The sequence below is a fragment of the Osmerus mordax genome, chromosome 7, assembly GCF_038355195.1.
Source record: "Osmerus mordax isolate fOsmMor3 chromosome 7, fOsmMor3.pri, whole genome shotgun sequence".
Classification (NCBI taxonomy): domain Eukaryota; kingdom Metazoa; phylum Chordata; class Actinopteri; order Osmeriformes; family Osmeridae; genus Osmerus; species Osmerus mordax.
In genome coordinates this window covers 6,441,933-6,462,197 of record NC_090056.1, presented here as the reverse complement: position 1 = coordinate 6,462,197, position 20,265 = coordinate 6,441,933, and the positions used below count along the sequence as shown (strand labels likewise).

General features: G+C 46.6%; 1 protein-coding gene across 1 annotated transcript; it reads right to left on the bottom strand.

Annotated features, from left to right (window-relative positions):
- Positions 1-911: 911 nt before the first annotated feature.
- Positions 912-12,779, bottom strand: LOC136945506 (vasopressin V2 receptor-like). The gene is made up of 7 exons (XM_067239380.1): positions 12,738-12,779; positions 11,957-12,013; positions 5,641-6,026; positions 4,636-4,881; positions 4,269-4,415; positions 3,018-3,612; positions 912-1,916 (listed from the first exon to the last, which is right to left on the bottom strand). The coding sequence occupies exons 3-7, from the start codon at positions 6,022-6,024 to the stop codon at positions 1,720-1,722; spliced, it is 1,569 nt and encodes a 522-aa protein (XP_067095481.1). The 5' UTR covers positions 6,025-6,026; positions 11,957-12,013; positions 12,738-12,779; the 3' UTR covers positions 912-1,719.
- Positions 12,780-20,265: the final 7,486 nt, after the last annotated feature.

Genomic DNA, 20,265 nt, shown 5'->3' with positions numbered 1-20,265 from the left:
TCTTGTGTGAAGTTAGAAAGTGACACTGTGAAGCCATGAGAATGTAGTTGTTGGTTAAATACATGATATCTCCCTCTCCCCTGACGTTGCTCCAGTTGAGCGTGTGAACATGTCTCGTGTCCAACCTGTGAACCATGAATTACGGTATGATTCCATGAGGGACTGGAGTGGTTTGTGATGCATGTGTTTGAAATGCAACATGGCCATTATATGTCAGCTTATTGTTTACAACCTCGACACAGTTTAATGTGTTGTAACGTGTTCCTCCCTCTCTCTCTCTCTCTCTCTCTCTCTCTCTCTCTCTCTCTCTCTCTCTCTCTCTCTCTCTCTCTCTCTCTCTCTCTCTCTCTCTCTCTCTCTCTCTCTCTCTCTCTCTCTCTCTCTCTCTCTCTCTCTCTCTCTCTCTCTCCTCTCTCCAGCTCTGCCCTGAACATCCTGACGTGTCTGTTTCTCCACAGTGTTCAGATTCAGCTCTCAGTCTGGTGCACTGCATCACTTGAGATTGTTTCTCCTTTTCCTGTGCTCTTCACAAGTCGCCATTGTTCTTGGAAACCGGATTCCTCTCCTGGGTGTACATGAATTCTACCTCAGGCATTCGTTTATAAGCCACTTGCTTTGATTTGACTAAGAATTCCCTCAGAATATTAGCTTTAGCTCCCGGTGACTCCCACTCCCAGGGACTCCCACAGCTGTAACATCCATGTCATCCTCATGTCTGTTCTCAGTCCAAGCCCAGCTCTGTGCCTCCCCCCCCCCCTCTCTCTCTCTCTCTCTCTCTCTCTCTCTCTCTCTCTCTCTCTCTCTCTCCTCTCCCTGAGCCCATGGCTTTGTAGTCTCAGAGTACTGCCTGCTTGCCACTCTGCTCTATGCATTAGGCATGCAGTCAGCCAGCCCATTACGGCCCTGTCCGTTCCAATCCCATGAGGTAAACAGATTTACAGCTGAAGAGGGAGTACAGAAGCTACCGTTCTTTCTGGAGGGGGGGGGGGGGGGTGGGAGAGATTTGGCGCAGAGTGTTAGTCAGTATCTCAGTCAGTTCAACAGGAGTCGTCTCTTTTGCAAGTGGTTATGTTGCTTTGCGCCATCTCTGCCAGGTGCTGGGTCTGATCCTGGCGTCGATGCCTGCTGGGTGTTTCATTGTGTGGTGCTGACACGCAGGGTCCCGCCCTCCCACGGGAGAAAGGCCTTGGAGACAGGTGATGCTGGATACGGGAGCCCCCGACAACGATGACACAGCTGTCCCCTTGTTGTCGAGAGCTTCCTGTGGCAGGAGTCAGTAGAGGCTGTTCTCCAGGGGCAGCTGTGGCGCAGTGTGCGTACGTGTCATCCACAAGCTGTCCTCGTGTGTGTACGTGTCATCCACAAGCTGTCCTCGTGTGTGTACGTGTCTTCCACAAGCTGTCCTCGTGTGTGTACGTGTCATCCAGAAGCTGTACTCGTGTGTGTACGTGTCATCCACAAGCTGTCCTCGTGTGTGTACGTGTCTTCCACAAGCTGTCCTCGTGTGTGTACGTGTCTTCCACAAGCTGTCCTCGTGTGTGTACGTGTCTTCCACAAGCTGTCCTCGTGTGTGTACGTGTCATCCACAAGCTGTCCTCGTGTGTGTACGTGTCATCCACAAGCTGTCCTCGTGTGTGTACGTGTCATCCACAAGCTGTCCTCGTGTGTGCGTGTCTCTGAGCATGTGCGTGTGTCAAATGTCCATCCCTTGGGGATCTGTCAGTACAGGCTGTCCTTGGTGGAGGTGTGTGTGGTGGTGGAGTCGTCGGGGAGGGAGCCCCTCCGCGGGGGCCGTGGCCTGCAGCGCAGCAGGGCTTGGAGCTCCAGAGACACACTGCTGGAGAAGGCTGTGTAGATCCAGGGATTGGTGCAGGAGTTCAGACTGGCCAACAGCATCAGGATGGTGAAGGCTATGCCTGCAGGCAAAGGATACACCAGCATACACACACACACACACAGACAGACACACACACACACACACACACACACACACACACAGACACACACGGTCATAAGTCAGCCAGTGGGAGACGGTACTAGAACAAACACAGCAGTAGTAGTCTTGGTGAATTACTGAGAAGAGTGATGGTGGCGTGAGTGTGAAGGGCAGATAGATGGAGGAGTGTAGGTCATGGTTATCCCCTCCTTTTTACCAACCATGAGAAAAATGAATGCCTGTAATTCGGTATGAAAAAAAGCAGTTTACGACACTCCAGGTTTATTTCCCCCTGGAATGATTACAGAGGTCATCAATTTCCCTTCTCTTCCTTCCTCTACCTATTTTCTTTTTGGCGCATCCTTGTTTTCTAAATTAGATTTTTTATGAAATAAATAGGACGCTGCCTATGCTATTGCCAATTTCGGATTGCAAAGGGAGCTCCGATTGGGAACAGACTATAACAGCTGATAATAATCAGATATATTGTCTGTGCTTGTGTGTGGCGCGTTTGTTTGAATAGTGTGTGTGTGTGTGTGTGTGTGTGTGTGGCAACAGTGTGTGTGTGTGTGGCAACAGTGTGTGAGCTGCTGGCAAAGGTTATTGTTGATGAAATATGCACATCTGGTGAGGACACGAAAGCAGCAGGAGACATAAACAGGTTATTTACTGGCATCGAAGTATTCAGACTTTCAGATAAAAGAAGGACTGTAGGACGTCCCTTCTGTCTTCAATGGCCTGACTTACTAATCTGCTCTGCTTTTATTACAGGCTGCCAGCAACTCTCTGGCATCAACAGATGGTGTCTTTCCAAATGTAGATACCAAAAAGGGAAAACTCTATCCATTCATGGAACAAAAGTGAAATGTTTAGGAAACAACGAGATGGCTGTGAGTACTTGCTTTCACCCCTCAACAATTCTTCATTGTGTCCATGACTTTGTTATTGTAACCGTCAGTCATGTATTGTGTATGGGGTTACCAGTGGACAGCTGGACTAACAGTGAAGCTTAAATCTTGTCGGTTAAATTGTCAGATGGCTTGCGCTAGTAATGCACAAATGGGAGTGGTGTGTTTGGTACCTTGGTCGGGGGGGTTGGGGTCCCAGGCGGCCCACAGCTGGACGATGAAGAACGGCGACCAGCAGATGGTGTAGACCAGCACGATGACCAGCGTCATCCTCACCGTCTTGGACATGGCCTTGGAGATGCCGGGCGGAGCCAGGGGCGCCAGGGGCGCCAGGGGCGGCGGGTACTCCAGGGAGGCGTGCGTCAAGGAGCCACGAGGCAGCTCGTAGGAGCTGTAGGACTGGCAGTAGCAGACATTGCTCGGCCCGTGTGAGCAGTCACAAGGCAGGGAAGAGGCACCGTCCTGCCGGCCGTCTCCTGGTCCAGGGCTGGCGTGCAGGTTCTCCGGGGGGCAGAAAGGCTGCTGTTGTGCCGCGTGGTCGAAGGCACTGTGGCAGCCGGAGGGGTTGCTGTTCATCGTCTTCAACAGCAGGCCCCCTCTGCCCTCCCTGCCTCCTCCACAGGCCCCCCTCCCCCTCTCCCGCGCTCGCTCCTCCTTCTTCTTGACACTGTGGAAACGGAAGAAGACGGCGTTCTTTTTGAGCTCCGCCGACACAACTCTCTCCGATTTCAGGTAGATGTTGTTGTGGATCTCCCGGAAGATCCTTATCTGGAATGGGAGGAGGTCGCCATCAGTCATTGCAGATCAAATCAAAACCACGTGCATGTCAGGACAACACAATCGCAATCGGTTCATCTTGGTCAAAGATGTTGTTTGTGTAATTTGTGAAGGACAAGACCCAGATTCTAGCGCTGAAGAACCACATGACTCCAGATGGAAACTGGGTCTTCGCTGAATCTTTCATAAGTAGTCTGAGGAGGTCAAACATGGAACAACGGTGAAAATAACATATGACGAATAAAAAAGGTGCAAAACCCTCTGGGACCGGCTCAGAGGTGCCACATTTCTGGCAGGGTCCTCAAGAAGGGCAGATTTCCTGACCAGCAGGCCCAGCAGTAGCCCAGCAGTAGCCCAGCGATGCTGTTTTAATGAGGGGAAATAGTTGGACCCTGAAAATATCTTTCCTTAAATAGAGCAGCTCTGGCTGAAGAGAGGCAGCCTAGAATGTCTATCCTCCACGGGATGCTACACGGCACCAGCCGCACGATAGCGAAGTACCCTGCAGCTTATTGAACAATGCCAAATACCGCTCCTTCAGAACAAACCCTCATGTCCATGTTGAAGGCTGTGGCTCATTGTGTATATCACTAGATCTGCAGTCCTACTTTCCTTCTGCCTGAGGCTGAGAATGCAGACAGTCTTACCTGGCAGACGGTGATGATCAAGGCAGGCAGCAGGAACACTGCAACAGTCATCCAGGTGACGTAGGCCTTGAGCCCCCATGGTTCTGCAAAGTGACCCCAGCACTCAAACTCTCCCGGAGACACCTCCGACCTGGAGAAGATGAACACCTGACAGACAGGAGACACGTGGGTGGTCAGGACAATTTTTTTTACATTTTCCATCCACCAACTATCCTGACAACACGGCAGACTCGACACCTAAACCCCTTAATGATGTCACTGTTTGAACCCAGCCCAGCGTGGAGCCTATTGAGCTTGTTCCAAGGATCAGAGACCATGAATGCCCCACCAAGCTCATTTCCTGTGCCAGCCTGGCATCTGTGCTCACCTGTGGTATGCTGAGGACCAGGGCCAGACCCCAGGCCACCATAACGGGGGTGTTCCAGCGGGAAACTGCCCCCCCGCGGTAGGCCTGCAGTGGGCAGCAGATGGCATGGTGTCTGTCCACCGTCATGGCCACAATCATGTATGATGAGGCGAACATGCCCACGATCTGAAGGTACTTGACGGAGCGACAGAGCATGTCAGGCCCCTGGAACCTTTCTGTGATGTCCCACACCAGCTGGGGAAGAACCTGAAGGACGGACATGGGAGAGGGTCATGAGGAGACAGAGAGGGCAAGGTTAGGTGGAACACAGAGAAATTGAACAAGCAACAGATGCTCTGATTTCCAACGTTGCTAGTTATTATTTTCTCACTAAGAGGGCACACAGGTGTATGTGCTGATAATATCAAAGATGGTCAACATAGGTTACTGGGAAGATCCCGCTCCAATAGTACCTGTTAATGCTGATAAGCAGTGTCATGGATGGAGCAGGAAAGGTTGTCAGCATGACATGAATTGTCAAGCAGGTAAAGCCGTTCTTCTCAGCATGTTCAAAAACTTGCTACAGTAGCTCATGTTTCAGCAGGCATATGTCGTACACAACCAATCAAGCGTCCTAAATAATTAATGCTGACAACCTTTCCTGCTCCATCCATGACACTGCTTATCAGCATTAACAGGTACTATTGGAGCGGTTTCTCCCCAGTAACTTTTGTTGACCATCTTTGATATTAGCAGCACATACACCTGTGTCTATTGCTTAGGTATTTTACCCACAGTGTCTAACCCTTGCTTTTGTGCTTGAGTATAAAGCCCTATTGGTATTGTAAAGCCTTAGGTTTGGAATAGTTGACTCATACCAACTATCACCTTTGCCCTTGGCAAACAAGTAACAATGGACAGAATGGTAAATTTTGATCTGCCATCTTTGACTCTAAGACAGTATTGTTAATTTCATGAGTCAGTGTTGTTGATGTAAACGTAGTGCCTAGCAACTGAAATGCTCACCTGGAACAGCGCCACCACCAGGTCGGCCACACAAAGGTTGACCATGAACAGGTGCATGGGAGCATTCTGCTTCTTCCTCCTTAACAAAACCCACAGCACAAAGCCATTCCCCAGGGTGGTTAAGGCTAGCACCAGCCCCAGCACCCCGATCTCAGCCCGGGCCAAGCCCAGGTCACGCACCCTGGGCTGGGGCATGGTGTGAGGTGGGGTGGCCGAGGCATTTTCAGGGATGATCCAGAAGTAAGACCCCCCACCATGGGAGCTGTTGAAGGAGGCAAAGTCCGCCGAGTAAAGGGAAGAGGAAGTGATGTTAGTCCTTCCTGTCGTCACCAGAGAGGAGTGGACTGTTCCATCCCAACCCGTTTCTCCAGAGATGGTTTCCATGCCTGCAGAGAGACAGAATCATCCTGAGATAATAAAGTCTCACATGTTTGTGTTTGGCAGGAAGACTGCATCAGGAGGTCCTGGCGGAGGCAGTGTGTCTCGTCCACGGAGTCTCAAGCCCCGCTGTTCGGTCGCAACAAAACAAACATGTGCCTCAGATGATAAACAAACTAGAGCTGTTAGTGTTGATAATTCCATTTTTATTAAATGATCTTTGATTGCCCTTCAATTTGTTAGTCAGGTTGACTTAGGGCCCACATTTTCTGCTCCCAACCATCTTTGTCTTTACTGTTGAGTATTTTTACCAGTTCTTCTGTCAATCCTAACTTATCCAAAGTCAACACTTGGCTGAGCATCCTATGTATTTTGCTTGGCTAAGCAGCCACATAAGCATCTAAGCTCCATTGGGACCGAGAAAGAGAAGAAATTAGAAGGGCACCTTTTGGCAAAATTGGCAGAAATCATCCGAGACATCACAAATTTTTTATGAGGGAGGTATTTTTAGATTTGTGCCTCTGCTAGACTTTTCCATTTTAAAAGTAAAACGTACATGGATAATCAGTTCATGTTTTGAAAGGCAGATTGAACAAACATGAAATATATGCTTTATGTAATCCAGCCCAATTTTCATCACGTGGTTCAGTAAAGAGTGTGACAGCGCCGGTTCTCTCCATCTCTTTGACGCAAGTCCTGACCAGTTTGTTATTGTTCTCATACTTTTCCAAAGTTGATTTGACAGCTTTCCTTTTTATCCCACCACTCTTACTCCTTCACCTTCGCTCTCATAATCTCTTTCTCATCCCTCACTTACCCCCATACATTCCTCACTCCCCCCTCATTCTCTGCCTCACTCACTTCCTTGTATGTGTGTGCATTCTTCCCTGTTCTACCCTGATCCCAATAAAATCATGTTTATTTAGCTCCCGTTATAAATAAATAGCACAAAAGTCAATAGAGTGGATATGAATGAAACTGACAATTTGAGAAACAGAGTCGTGGGAGTTGGAAGAGCCCCATTGGCCAAATAAACAGGCCGAGGGGAGCGGGAGAGATGGAGAGAGAAGAAGAAAGGAAGAGGGGGTTGAGAGAGAAGGAGGAGTGTTGAGGGAAGGGTAACAGGAGGGCAGCTGAGGAAAACCACCCGGAAACTTCTTCACAGAAACACAGGCGAGGTGTGGAGGGATGCGTGATAAGACAGACGTGGGACAAGCATCCAGAGTCAAACGGAAGAAAGTGTGCTGCTACATTAGTGTGGTGAAAGGCTCCTGATTGAGAAGGTCAATATCAGGCTATAACTGGTTTCAAGGTGAAAACTGATATTCCCAATTGTGATATCATATCAGGGAACAGTTGTTAAATGTATACGTGGAATCTTCCTCGAACAGGGGAAACAGTCACATCTGATTTGGTGTGACTAACACAACCTAGAACAGTCTCCCTTGTTCACGGGATCTTAATGGTCAGTTTGCTGGACTAGTTCTTATAGCGTGCTTTTTGCTTGTTAAGCAAGGTGAAAAAGCAGAACATTGCTTATGTCCAAGATCACGTTTATTCTGAATGCTGTTGCATGCTGGCTTTGCCAGTGGAATGTGTGAGATGAATGCATGACAACCCAGCTGTATCTACCCACTGCTCAGCGGGCAGGTATAGAAGCAGAGAGAAAGAGGGAAACAGAGCAGAACTGTCTCTTTCCAAGAAGACAGCCCTGCCCTGTGTGAATCCATAGGGAACACCAGATGTTGGGAAACCAAAACATTGCCCTAGATGGTGAAAAATCCAAACGGTTAAAGTATCATCTTAGGACATGTGGGTTTGAGCCACTTGTCCTAACTTTAATTCGCCCTGGGGTTTGGGTGTAAACTTGCCTCCTGGTTACCGACGCTCCCCTCATTTTTAAATGATGGCTTTGAGCTCTTTTTAATCAGAAGATCTTTTGGCATCCCTTTGTGTTGACTCGAGGACCCTTGCGCCCAGTTATATCTAATCATTATCATTAGAGGCTTCTTTGTACTCCTACGGGCCTCTAGGTCCTCCTCCTCGGTAATTGTTGTGTGCCCTTGTGACCACACTGTAACGTATCTAACCGCATCAGACTTGCGTCTTCACACGTCACTCAGACTACCAAGATAGAACGGATGACTTAGAACACCTTGTACACCGGGTGACGCCCCTGCCCCCCCCCTCCCCTCTCAGATGCTCAAGACTGGAGTTGCTGGACGGAGTCTCTGCTTGATGGGTCTCACACCTCATTGTGTAACTTAGTGTCGCATTGCTTGTCATATGTTGATACTGGTCAAGATGTGGTCTGATTGGTTGTTTTACAGATAATAGTTGGGTATGAAGGGAATTATGAAGCATTGTTCTCTAGATTCATAATCTCCTGAGGGCTTCTCAGCTCTGGCTTCTCCTACTCCTTCTCCTTGCTCACCTCAGTCTTTCCCTGCCGGATTTACAATAATCATGGCGTAGGTAGTAGTAGGTATGATTTAAAACCTTCATGTTGTAACATGTTTGAAAATTGATTGAATTCATTTACATTTATATAAAATATCAATTTCATTGACCATTCTTGCTCTGATTTAACCCATATACTAAAATAACTGCAAATTTGCAAAATAATATGAATACACTGTTCAGTTTACCTTTATTCCTTTAAACCTAGGGGAATAGTTTTGGTTGTTTGGACAATATAAAAAAAAAACTACAACCTCACGCCGTGCAAACACCAACACCTGCTACATTAACAGCACAAACACCAACACTGGGGTTTCAATCAGTTCGTGAGCAATGACTTAATGATCGGCCTCCAAAGCAGGCCTCTTGACAACAACACTCAGCGGTGGTGTGCTTGATCACCCTGGAAATGTATGACTTAGCGCGTCATGGTGGTAATGGGTTTAGAGGTGGTGAGATAAATATAACCTTTATTAGTCTATTAGTGTATCCACAGTTCTAACCAACCTCCAGGTCCTGAGCACACTGCCAATTGCTAGGAGCACAGGATCCTTCAAGATGTAGTGGCCTTTAGCAGTTCTTATTACGACTTGAGCTTAAATTGGCAACGATTCCAGAAGCTTCCTAAACTTCGAAGTGATCACCGCAACAAACACTATCCCTCAAGTGACTCTCAAGATGTCAGGTGACTGCCATTTACAGAAATGCTCCCTTGTTCCCTCAGCTCTAGAGGAAATATTGGAATTATCCCCCAAACCTGTTCCAGGATTGTTTTGCATATGGGTCCAAAATCCAAAATTGATGATCTTTTAATGACTCTTGTGGTCTGACTTGAGAAAACCCAGCCAAAAGCTTGCAAACCAGGGCAAGGCATTCTAAGTGTAAAGAGTGCAGACAGAGCTTTGTCCTGTTCCAGAGTTAAACAACATTGTGGGGCTTTGTGGATCATGGTGCAGCTCTTTACATCTGACCTCTGATGAATGGAGCATCACCAGGAGTTATACGTCTCAATGAGGTTAATCAAATTAGGCCACGCTGCCAAAACATAAGCACTCCCGTTCACCACACAGTATACTATGTACTGTACAAATTGTCCTGTCATACTCAGTGAAATGAGAAGCACACATTCCCTGTGGTGAGTAACTGAAGTAGGTGGGTGCTCTTTACCTCCGAGCCTTTCAGTCAGATTAATGAACGACTGAATTCCTCGCTCACTTCAAATCAGCAACTATTCATTTTCCCTCCCTCCCTCCTTCCCTCCCACCTCCTTCTGCTTCCCTCGCACCGTTCTGGCTGTAGAACACGGTTACTTGCCCTGTGTCTTCGGGATCACAACACGTCTCAGAGAGTCAGTTAACATGATGGGAAGAGCTTGACATCGGCCCATTTCATCTCTCACCACCATCTCCCCTTTCTTCTCTTCACGCCTGGGAGCATCCGTCCCCTACACTCCACTGTTACCAAATGGGCTGTGAGACCTGGATCCGAGTCCCATCTGTGCCAGCGTGGTTGAGACAAGTGGGGGTGAAGCTGGCAGAGTGGGACTAATCAGCGGCCTGATATTAGACTGAGCCGTAGCAGCAGACCAGCAGGTGATGGAGGGCAACTAGGGCTTCTAGGAAAACAGACTAAATGAATGGAGCAACTGTCATGGATTAGTCAGAGCGCACACATGTCTGTCTCTATTATAAACCTTTGTTTGACCAGGCCTGACTCTTTGCCTGACTAATGGGGCGCTCCTCACAGCATCCTCCACTCCCTCTCTTCCTTTATCTATCATTTTTTCTCTCCCTTCGCCTCTCCTTCCCCTCACTCTATCTCTTCGTATCTCATTAATAGGGATTAAAGCCTACATTCAAGAGAAGAAACTGTTGTTGCTAAACACACCAACCAAGCTGCTAATGATTCATTTTCAAGTGAGTTATTTGGCTCTTTAATCCAAATGTGGCTTGAGGAAAGAGACAAGGGGGATCACAGCACAATCCAATCAGCCCAACTGAAAATAAATGCATGACTCAAGCATGAGATCATGCCATGTTGTATGGTGAACCTAGAAATGGAGCAGTGTGCAGCGTTTTGTGAAAAGATGTTATTTACATACCAATCAATACCATCTAATTCAACCGCGGGTAATTTAACAATCCAATGTCAAAGACTGTGGCACTATCATTCCCCAGCCTCAGCATTCTGAAGAAGACAGGGATGAGGTCGCTATGGTGATGGTCTATGTCACCTCCACTACCACACAAACGTATTAAACTGACTCACGTATTGTGAAAGTGCAAAACGATTCATATTTAAATACAAATTATTATTCAATCCATATCCATTGTCAATGCCTAAAAGTAATTGTCTCAACTCTTTAAAAGTCAAATCTGTACACGTGAACGCATTGATCGACCTCCCCGGCTGACTTTCAGCCCGTGTCACGCGCACTATTGCATGTAAACACTTTGTTCTTTCTTGCCAAAACATCCCATTAAATGTTAATCGCGGCAACCACACCTCATTGCGCACAATGATACAGTCATTACTCACTCGCCCGCATTTCAATGCCACTCGAGTGTGCGGCCACTTGAGTGTGGAACGTGCCTTGAGCCATTGACGATGCAGGCTGGCACCACACACGCAATCACCGCCTATTTCCACAATAGACAGGCTGGAGGGTCCAAGTCCTTAGTCTAGCTGATAAATCGTTTACCCAAAACGTTTTCTTCAAAAACGGTATATCATTAACCCATACACTGGCTTCCCCTACGTTCTGAAAACTGTAACAGAAAATACAAGCCAGTTGTTTTGACGTCACAGAAAAAAACAGGAGAATACCAAATCCACTTTGAGTCGTATCCTGACCAAAGTGACCTCACTGGCCAGAACAGAACTCTGCCCAACACTCAGTCATGCTGTCTCTCATTCCTGTTTGCAACTGATAAGGTCAAATCCATACACACACTTTTCTGGTAAAGATTAATTCCGGTCTACAGACTTATAAGAAACTAATTAAGAAGAAGCATGATGATAGTTTGGTTGATGGAAACTAACATGCACAATCACAATCACGGAAGCAATTTCAACATAATGTATTTTTCTTCTGAAATAGGATGCATTCCATGGAGTATGCCAAAATCACAAAAATGTATAGACCTGGAAAGCTAAAATGTAAAACTTTCAGTCTAAATGTCAGGGATTGTTATCATAATTATATCATAAATAGATATTCCACATTTTTGACTGATAAAAAAAAAAGTATTATATAAATGGGTGCAATCAGAATGTCTTTGTATGTATTGTGCTTGTGTAAATGGAATACATTAGCCAGTGTGTACCAATCACAATTTATCATCACTGCTCAGATCATCAGTACAATGTTAATACACAAAGAGAATATTGAGCAATGACCCACACAGATCAACAAATACACGTAGCAGCACACACACATACACACAAACAGAAACACACACTCCTCGTCTTCTCTTACCTTTTTGTCAGTGCATTGTCAGCCCCCCCTCACGCGTATCCTCTCCCCTCGGTTTCTCTACAGTGCGGAGGGAGACAAGTCATTACCCTCCATTCAGCACAAAACCCCTTCTGCAGCGGATTCCTGCTCCCACCATGACCATCACCCTGGACCTTCTCTTAGGAAACCTGACACACTCTCACCTTGAACGTGTCAGTAAACCAGTACTCTGTATGTTGATTTGGATGTAAACTCCTAAATACACCTCCTCAAAATCACCATCGGGCATCTCTGAGCAATAATCTGCTGCATGTAATCCCTCAGCGCACAGCAAGAAAGTCAGTTTACCTTCTCTGTGGCATTATGCAAAGTCCTTATGAAAATGTGGTGTAACACTAAATGTCAACTAACACCTGGTAAATGTTTATTAAAATCCACAATTTTACTCAAACAAGCAATGAAGTACATAATATGTAGGTGTAGATCTAATAGAAGTGTATAGAATGGAAATATAACTTGGGTGAGAAATTTGGAATGAAACGACTGGTTTATGACCCGCACTTACTTGATTGAGATCTGATCTTCACTGCTGGGACACAAAATGTGTCAGAATTTCCCATGAAAAATCACATCCTCGTTTCCACTGAATGCTAAGCAGACATCTCATCATTGCGTGTGCATAAGTTTGAGCCAAGAAATTCTACGTGTTTTCTTAGTCACATGGGAGATTTAAATCATGTCTCTCTCAATCTCTGTGGCGCAGTGCATTAGGTCTGTGAATCTGAAGTTGTAAGTTCTATACCTGTGTTTGCCCTCTGTGGTTGGCGGTAGGTCTGCGCGGTCTAGTACTTCACAAGTGTGTGTCAGGATAATCCATTAGTTGTCCATGTGTTTTCAGCAGGCTGCCTCTGTGTGTATGTGTGTGTGTCCTCTCTCTCCTTTGGCTCGGTGTGCCTCTACACACCGACAGAAGTGAATTTGAGCTCCGTCCGCACATGCCGTCCCCTCCTTCCCCCTCTCCCTCTCTCTCCTCCCTCTCCCTCTCTCTCCTCCCTCTCCCTCTCTCCCCTCCCCCCTTTTCCCTCCTCCTCCTGGGTCAACTAGCCTGTCCTATAGGATTGGGGGAGGAGCTTGCATGGAGAGGGGGGTGGGGGCAGAGCAGTGTTATTACACATGTGGTATATCTGAACAACAACCCCCCCCCCCCCCCCCCCCCCCCTCTGTCTCCACATTTCTGCATCGCGCTGAACTCTGCTGAGTGCTCAATTTGATCGTTCACCTGTTGTTGACAAACATGACAACCTTGGGGGTGGGGGGGGGGGGGGGGGGTGGGAGCTTAATGTGTCGATTTGATCCAGTCACCCACCAATCCCCATCTGTTGGCTGACTCAGCTCAGTCAACAGCAGTGTATGCCCTTGGCGGACACACCTTCTGTGACAGGATAGGTGACAGACTTTAGGACCTGTGCGTGTGTTGGTGGGTGTGTGTTTGCATGGACACTAATACTTTGACACATCTCTACTCAAAGGTAAAGAGTGTGTTATGCGTGGGGGGTGTGGGGCTGGGTGCAGGTGGTGGAGAGGGCGGACGTATTTTCTGTCTGGTCCAGACTAGGGATTGGACCAGAGTCAACAAAGCCCAAACATGTCCCATGATGTCATCAAACATGGCCAGTTGAGTCCAATACTAGACGTGCCAGCTTCACGTCACATGTCACACTCAATCAAACTACACAGTCATACCAGAGTCACTTCAGTGCCCCAAATTCTTAGAAACGACAGTGATGTGATTATCCTGGATCCTGTGGGTCTGTGAGCGCATTATGTCACGTAGCTTGCTGAACAGAAGACATGCACAGCCTTTTTCTCAACAGAAAATGCACCTGCAGAGAGTCCCGAGGACACAAAGAGCAGACGCGCACAGAAGAATGAAAACAAGGCAGCCTTCAGGGGACAGAAGAAAGAGTTCAGCGTTTAATCAACCGCTCCAGCAAAGGTGTGAGTGTCATTTGGCTGAATGCGTGTGTTATGGAGGAACAAAAACAATAACATGAGCAGAGAGATATCTTGCCGGACTTGTTTTCTCAAGATCATCACAACTCCACCTAGTACGATGTGACAGCAACTCCATTCCAGACGTCACAATCAAAGACGGCTAACCACAGAAGTAGCAACGTGAAGCTTTATAAACATATCTGTGTTCTCTATAAAATCTTCTTCTTCTCTTCTTCTTCAAAAGGGACATTCTCCCACACGTTGGGACTTATTTCCAACTTGTAGTTTTGAAGCCAGAAATTAAATGGCAGCTGTTTTCCTTTGGGAGAAAGACTATTTTGCGAGAACCTGTCAACACTTCTACTCAGGGACCTCCTTGTCCTAATGGGGGTGTTGAAAGTTAGGCATGTCTTGCATCATGGCTGAACATATCAATCGTGTGGTCAATCACTGACCTTACTCTGTCCAGAGGAGGAAGGTCATACGTTGAACCAGGCCCATGAGTCACTCAAGTCTGTTTTTCCATCCAAAAACTTGGCTCTTTGCTTGCCTCACCAGAATCTGTTGAAGTCCACAAACATGGCTGATTTTGATTCCCCCTCCTCCCCCTCCTCCTCCTCCTCCTCCTAGAGGAGATTCGAATTGCTGCTGCTACATGAGACAGTTTCTCTGCTTTCTGCCCAGAATCGAGGCCGAAAAAAGTTCAGAAGAGCAGTTCGTCATCCAGTCGGACGAGGCTGAAGTAGGCCACGGGCTTTGAGAAGGGAGATGTATAGAGGACAGGACAACACCTGGTCAGAGAGAGCTGGCAGAACACTCTGGAACATCTGAAGAAGCCATTAGCTGTCATCTGCCCAATAAATACCAAAGACAGATGAGGAAACTCCAGCTCCATGGAGCTGTTCTTTCGTACTTGGCCGTATGAATGGTGAAGATATATGGCTGCAGGATTGATCTGCAGAAGAAATGGATGCTTTATCGATATGTGAAGTTCTTTGATAACTGTCACGTGTTCCTACCATCTAGTTCCTCTGCCCTGTGAGATTCATCAGGTCAGCGAACTGTCAGAGTAGTCACAGGGTTTGCCTATCCAGGACAGACAATACCACGCAATCCTTAAATGTGTCTTCATTCATTATACAGTAAATTAGCCATGTATCGTCCGTGAGATTCAACGGAAGTATGTGCAGAGCTATGTCCTTTCTTTATCACGTCACAGCTTGTGGCCACAGTATGATTGCAGAAGCCACTTTTCATGATAGAATACAGCTATTATCCTGGGTCCTTTATCATGTTAATCGCCCCCAGGATGGATAGCCTAGAGAAACACATCAGTCATTTTCGCTGCTGGGTGGATGGACACTTGTTGATAAATGATGATTCATTGTCCTCCAAAGATGAGTGTCAGACATCAGTATGTTTCTAGGAACCAAGTTACTTATAGTCAGCAAGGCTTGTTGTAGGATGGTGACCTGATGGCTTGGCCTATGTGTGTGTGTGTATGTTTATGTGTGTGTGGCCAGAATGCATGTGCACTCACGTGTATTTACAGAGTCTGTCTGTGTGTGTGTGTGTGTGTGTGTGTGTGTGTGCATATTACATGAGGTCCTGAGAACTAGTCTTTTCTCAGAAAAGGCCAGGAGGGAACAGATGACGATTTTGGCTCCCTTGACCAAATCCCCTCCTGATTTTTCAGCCTCTTCTGCATCTGCCCCTCTCCTAATTTTCACCTCTCTCTCTCTCTCTCTCTCTCTCTCTCTCTTTCTATCTATCTATCTATCTATCTATCTCTCTCTCTCTCTCTCTCTCTCTCTCTCTCTCTCTCTCTCTCTCTCTCTTTCTCTCTTTCTCTCTTTCTCTCTTTCTCTCTCTCTCTCTCTCTCTCTCTCTCTCTCTCTCTCTCTCTCTCTCTCTCTCTCTCTCTCTCTCTCTCTCTCATTCTCCTCATTTTCACCTCTGTTTCTATCTCTCTCTCTCTCTCTGTCTCTCTCTCTCTTTCTCTCATTCTCTCTTTCTCTCACTCTCTCTCTATTTCTCTGTCATTACTGTGGCAGCCCTCCTCCTATCAGGTATAATGATTGCTTGATGGGTGCAGAGCGCACTGGAACAATGGAAGGGATAAACAACAGAATAAACATTAAACAAACAATAAACATGAAGTATCATAAAGAGGAGATAAAGGGTAGGAACAAGGAAGGAGGAAGCAGGAGAGAAAAGAAACAGTTTGTGACGCCAGAAAATCAACAGAGAAACTGAAATATTTTCCAGGAGTGTTTTCACCTTGAATGGGTTCTGATGAAAACTCTGTTGCACAGGCACACGTCCCTTGAACCATTAAGGCTGGATCAACTTAGAGCAAACTCTCCAAACCTGAACTCCTCTCCTTCCATGCTGCTTCACTCTCACAGTAAACAAGATACATTGAAAGAGAGAGAGACCCAATGTAGAGAAGGAGATAGAAAGAGAGTGTAATTCAAGCGTAAAAGATGGTTGGAAGACAGTGGAGCAGAAAATGATAAATGTTCCTGGAACCAAAGTTGGACTAACAGACAGCACGTGGAGAGAAAGCATTTAGAGGGATTACTGGGAAGGTTGGAGGGAGGAATACGATCTATCCATCAGTTTAGACAGGGAAAGACAAGTAGAGAGAGACAGGAAGGGTGAGAGAGAGAGAGAGAGAGAGAGTGAGAAAGAGAGAGCAAGAGAGAGAGAGAGAGAGAGAGAGAGAGAGAGAGAGAGAGAGAGAGAGAGAGAGAGAGAGAGAGAGAGAGAGAGAGAGAGAGAGAGAGAGAGAGAGCAAAGGGAGTAAGTACACTGGTAAAGTGTTGGCGGAATCACACACACATTGACACACAGCAAAGTACACAGCTGAGATACGAGTGGCAGTTAGGGACTCGGTCTTGTACACGAGCCATTGGGAAACTGCTTCCATGGGAGGGTTGGCTGTGGGAGACCTGTGTGCATCCATCGACTCCATGTTCAAGGCGTGATGCGGAGCATGATTCCATTAAGAGCGAGTGTTTGTTTAGAGCAGTGTTTGTGTGAGGGAGTGTGTGTTTGGAAAGGAAGAAAGCTCCGAAGCAGAACCCAGAATCTGTTGGTCTCCTCACTCACTCAAGGCCGCAGCATCACTCACCAAATCCGTCTTTTCTGTGTATGTTGGTGTGTATTGTGTGTGTGTGTGTGTGTGTGTGTATGTGTGTGCATCAGACTGGAGAGTTGCAGTGTTGACGGTGGGCCCAGGCGCAGCAGGAGACAAAATAAGGGAAAAGAGAAATTTGTGGAGAAGAACGCGGAATGGGTTGTTATCTCTTTGTTCAGCTCAAACTGCCAGAATCTCATTATATACACAAGAGATGGATAGAGCATCTTAATGAAACACAGACAAGGAAAGAAGGATGAAGAGAAGGGGAAGAAAGAGATGGTCAGAATGTAGATCTCACAATCTCACTTTGCATGCGCAGATTGACACACAGGCCATTACAAGTCATTTATGAACCACAATCTAAGACTAAGGCACAATACATCTAGTTATCCCACCCAGAGAGTGTTTACATGGCCTTAATAAATTACACAAACAAATCACACTCACACATTGAATGCAAATGTTCAATAAGTAGGATTTTGGCCACACTTCTGGGGCATGTAGCAGCAGGAGATACGAGGTGAGTGTATATGTGCGTGCGTGTGTGTATATGTGTGTGTGTGTTTATGTGTGTGTGGGCGCGCGTGTACCTAAGTCCCAACATGTTTACTGACCACACGCTCATCATATTCCAGGCTGCATGTATGTGAGTGCTGACGTCACTCCGTTCATCAGGATGATGATGATTATGTTTATTTCTCTGCGGAGGTGGAAAAGGGTAGCGAAGGTTGAATGAGCGCAGTGTCGGTAGGGGGGCAGGAAGAGAGAGGGAGCGAGAGGGAGAACCAGGGAGCAAGGTGAATAGGGTTCTGTTTGGGGAGAGGGAGACAAGAGAGAGACTCTTGTGGTATGTTTACATGTCAGCGCGGTTCCAAGTCTGATTGATAATATCAGTGTGCGAGCATGTGTGTGCGTGCGTGTGTGTGTCTGTTAGAAAGAGTGCATGAAGGAGAGCGGGAAAGTTAGTGCGTATGTGAGCGAGAGGAAGTATGGCCGAGCGCGCATGTTAACGGTATTTTCAGATATTTGTGTGTGTGAAAGCTGTGTGTTTGTCCATGTCAGCAAATGTGAGTTTGTACACGAAATAAATTCATTTCCCTTTGCAATTTAACCCCAAAAGTGCACTGACAGTCACCACATGTTAGGTTAGGCCAGCTCACAACTCAATGAACATCCTCAGGAATCTCCCGCCTATGAAAACAAGCAGAGGTGTACGAAAGGCATCGTATTTCAACTGTTGTGATTTATCATGTTATGACCCCGCAAAGCAACACTCTCCTACAGGCAGCGTAAATCTGAGGCAGTTTTTGCTGGCTGTTGTTCCAGGAAACCAAGATTGTAGTGAAGCTATTGTCAAAGGTTAATTGGCAAACCTTAACAGAAAATTTAACATTACCACAGTGCGGGAATCCCATCAATTATTTGTAACTTTTTTTTTGCTCAAATAATTATATACGTATTCACTGTATGTTGGTAACAGATAATGCATAGGCACGTATGAGAAAAATAACAGCACATATTTCATAATTATATCATAATTCTTACCTCTGTCATCATATTCACATCAAGTTTTGCACGGCTCTGCAGCACTGAACTACAACCATTCTTACATCCAGTGCATACACAACTGGTAATATGTTTTGATATCAAGATGTTATCAGCGAACGTAGCCAGACGTAGCCAGTTCGGCCTGCTTTGAAGTGCGCTCGCAAAACATTGGAACAATTGATGTAATTTCTCAGAGCGGCTTTGAGTGTTTTCTGATTCTTAAGGCAGCAGAGGAACTGTTTCTCATTATTTAACTGCTGCATAGACGGAGGAGAAGAGTCATAGGGATGGAGGGATGGAGGGAAAGGGGGAAGCCAATGGAAAGAGACTTAGAGGCCAGACAGGGCAGGAGGGGATGAATGGACAGTGGGATGTTTTTGTTTTCGGTGTTCGTAGTGGAAATTATTTTCATGGTAATTTCGTATTTGAACTGAGGGAGACTAAACAAGAGTGGGAGAGTGTGTACGTGTGTGTGTGTATGTGTGTGTGTGTGTGTGTGTGTGTGTGTGTGTGGAGAGAGACTGTGTGGGAGAGACAGAAGAGAGATTACAGGTTCATCTCCTATTACACTCAATGAAACTTTTAAGTGTGTCCGTCAGTGTAGTGCGTGAGGTGTCAAGTTGGTGCCCTTCATGGCCCTCCTCAGCAGTGGGGGTGAGTGTGTGTGTGTCAGTGAGTGGGTGTGTACGAGTGTGTTACGATGTCCCTCCTCGTGCATGAAACCTGCCTTTAATCAGCCTGTCACACACTCCACTGGACAACAGAGGACTGCTTCTTTGACCCAAGGTGCTAATGTCGTTAAGCTAACCCGGTAAGGCCCGGATGTCCTTTTGCCAGGTCTGAGGTGAGGCGTTTGTTGCACTTTAAATGTGCCTTTTAACAGCATAGCTACGCCTCTGTGACTTACCAGAGCTTGTTGGACCCTGCTTCCATGGAGCAATAAGACGGTAGGTCCGCCAGGCATTTATAAGTGTGTTTACGATCGCTTTCCGATAATTCCTTTGGGAATGTAACCTAGCCTGGATATAATACCCAAGAATAGAGGATAAATTGGAGAGTACTCTCCTGGCTACAGAGAGACAATGACATCCTCTGGTGGTGGTGGGGTCAACCGGTCAGCCAATTGTGCTGAGTGTCCGGAGAGACATCCCTTAGAGTTAGGGGGCAGGACTCTGGGTCCCCTCGACTCCATTATTCAGCTGTGTGTGTGTGTGTGTGTGTGTCTGTGAGTGTATGTGTGTGTGAGTGTGTCTGTGAGTGTGTGTGAACATGTGTGTGTGTGTGTGTGTGTGTGTGTGTGTGTGTGTGTGTGTGTGTGTGTGTGTGTGTGTGTGTGTGTGTGTGTGTGTGTGTGTGTGTGTGTGTGTGTGAGCGAGTGTGAGCGAGTGTGTCTGTGAGCGGCTCTGTCTATAAGAGAGGGAGACTGAGATATGTGTGCAAGGGTGTTCTGTGTTTATAAGTGTCCACACTCCTTACACTAACAGAAGTCTCTTTCATCTGTTCTAGTTCCATGGATTTACAACCTCGGATTGTTAATGACATATTAAATATGTATTTTAGAAGCCGTCCTGCCCTCGGCTTACTGTCTGTCTCTGAACATTAGATTAGAGCAGTCTAATTGAGTGAAAATCATTCCATGCAC

What these genes read in the sequence shown, in the direction of transcription:
- LOC136945506 (XM_067239380.1), bottom strand. Translation starts at nt 6,024, where the DNA reads ATGGAAACCATCTCTGGAGAAACGGGTTGGGATGGAACAGTCCACTCC. An exon ending in TGGTGGTGGCGCTGTTCCAG is followed by an intron (nt 4,882 to 5,640) that starts GTGAGCATTTCA and finishes TCCGTCCTTCAG; the next exon opens with GTTCTTCCCCAGCTGGTGTG. An exon ending in TGATCATCACCGTCTGCCAG is followed by an intron (nt 3,613 to 4,268) that starts GTAAGACTGTCT and finishes CTCCCATTCCAG; the next exon opens with ATAAGGATCTTCCGGGAGAT.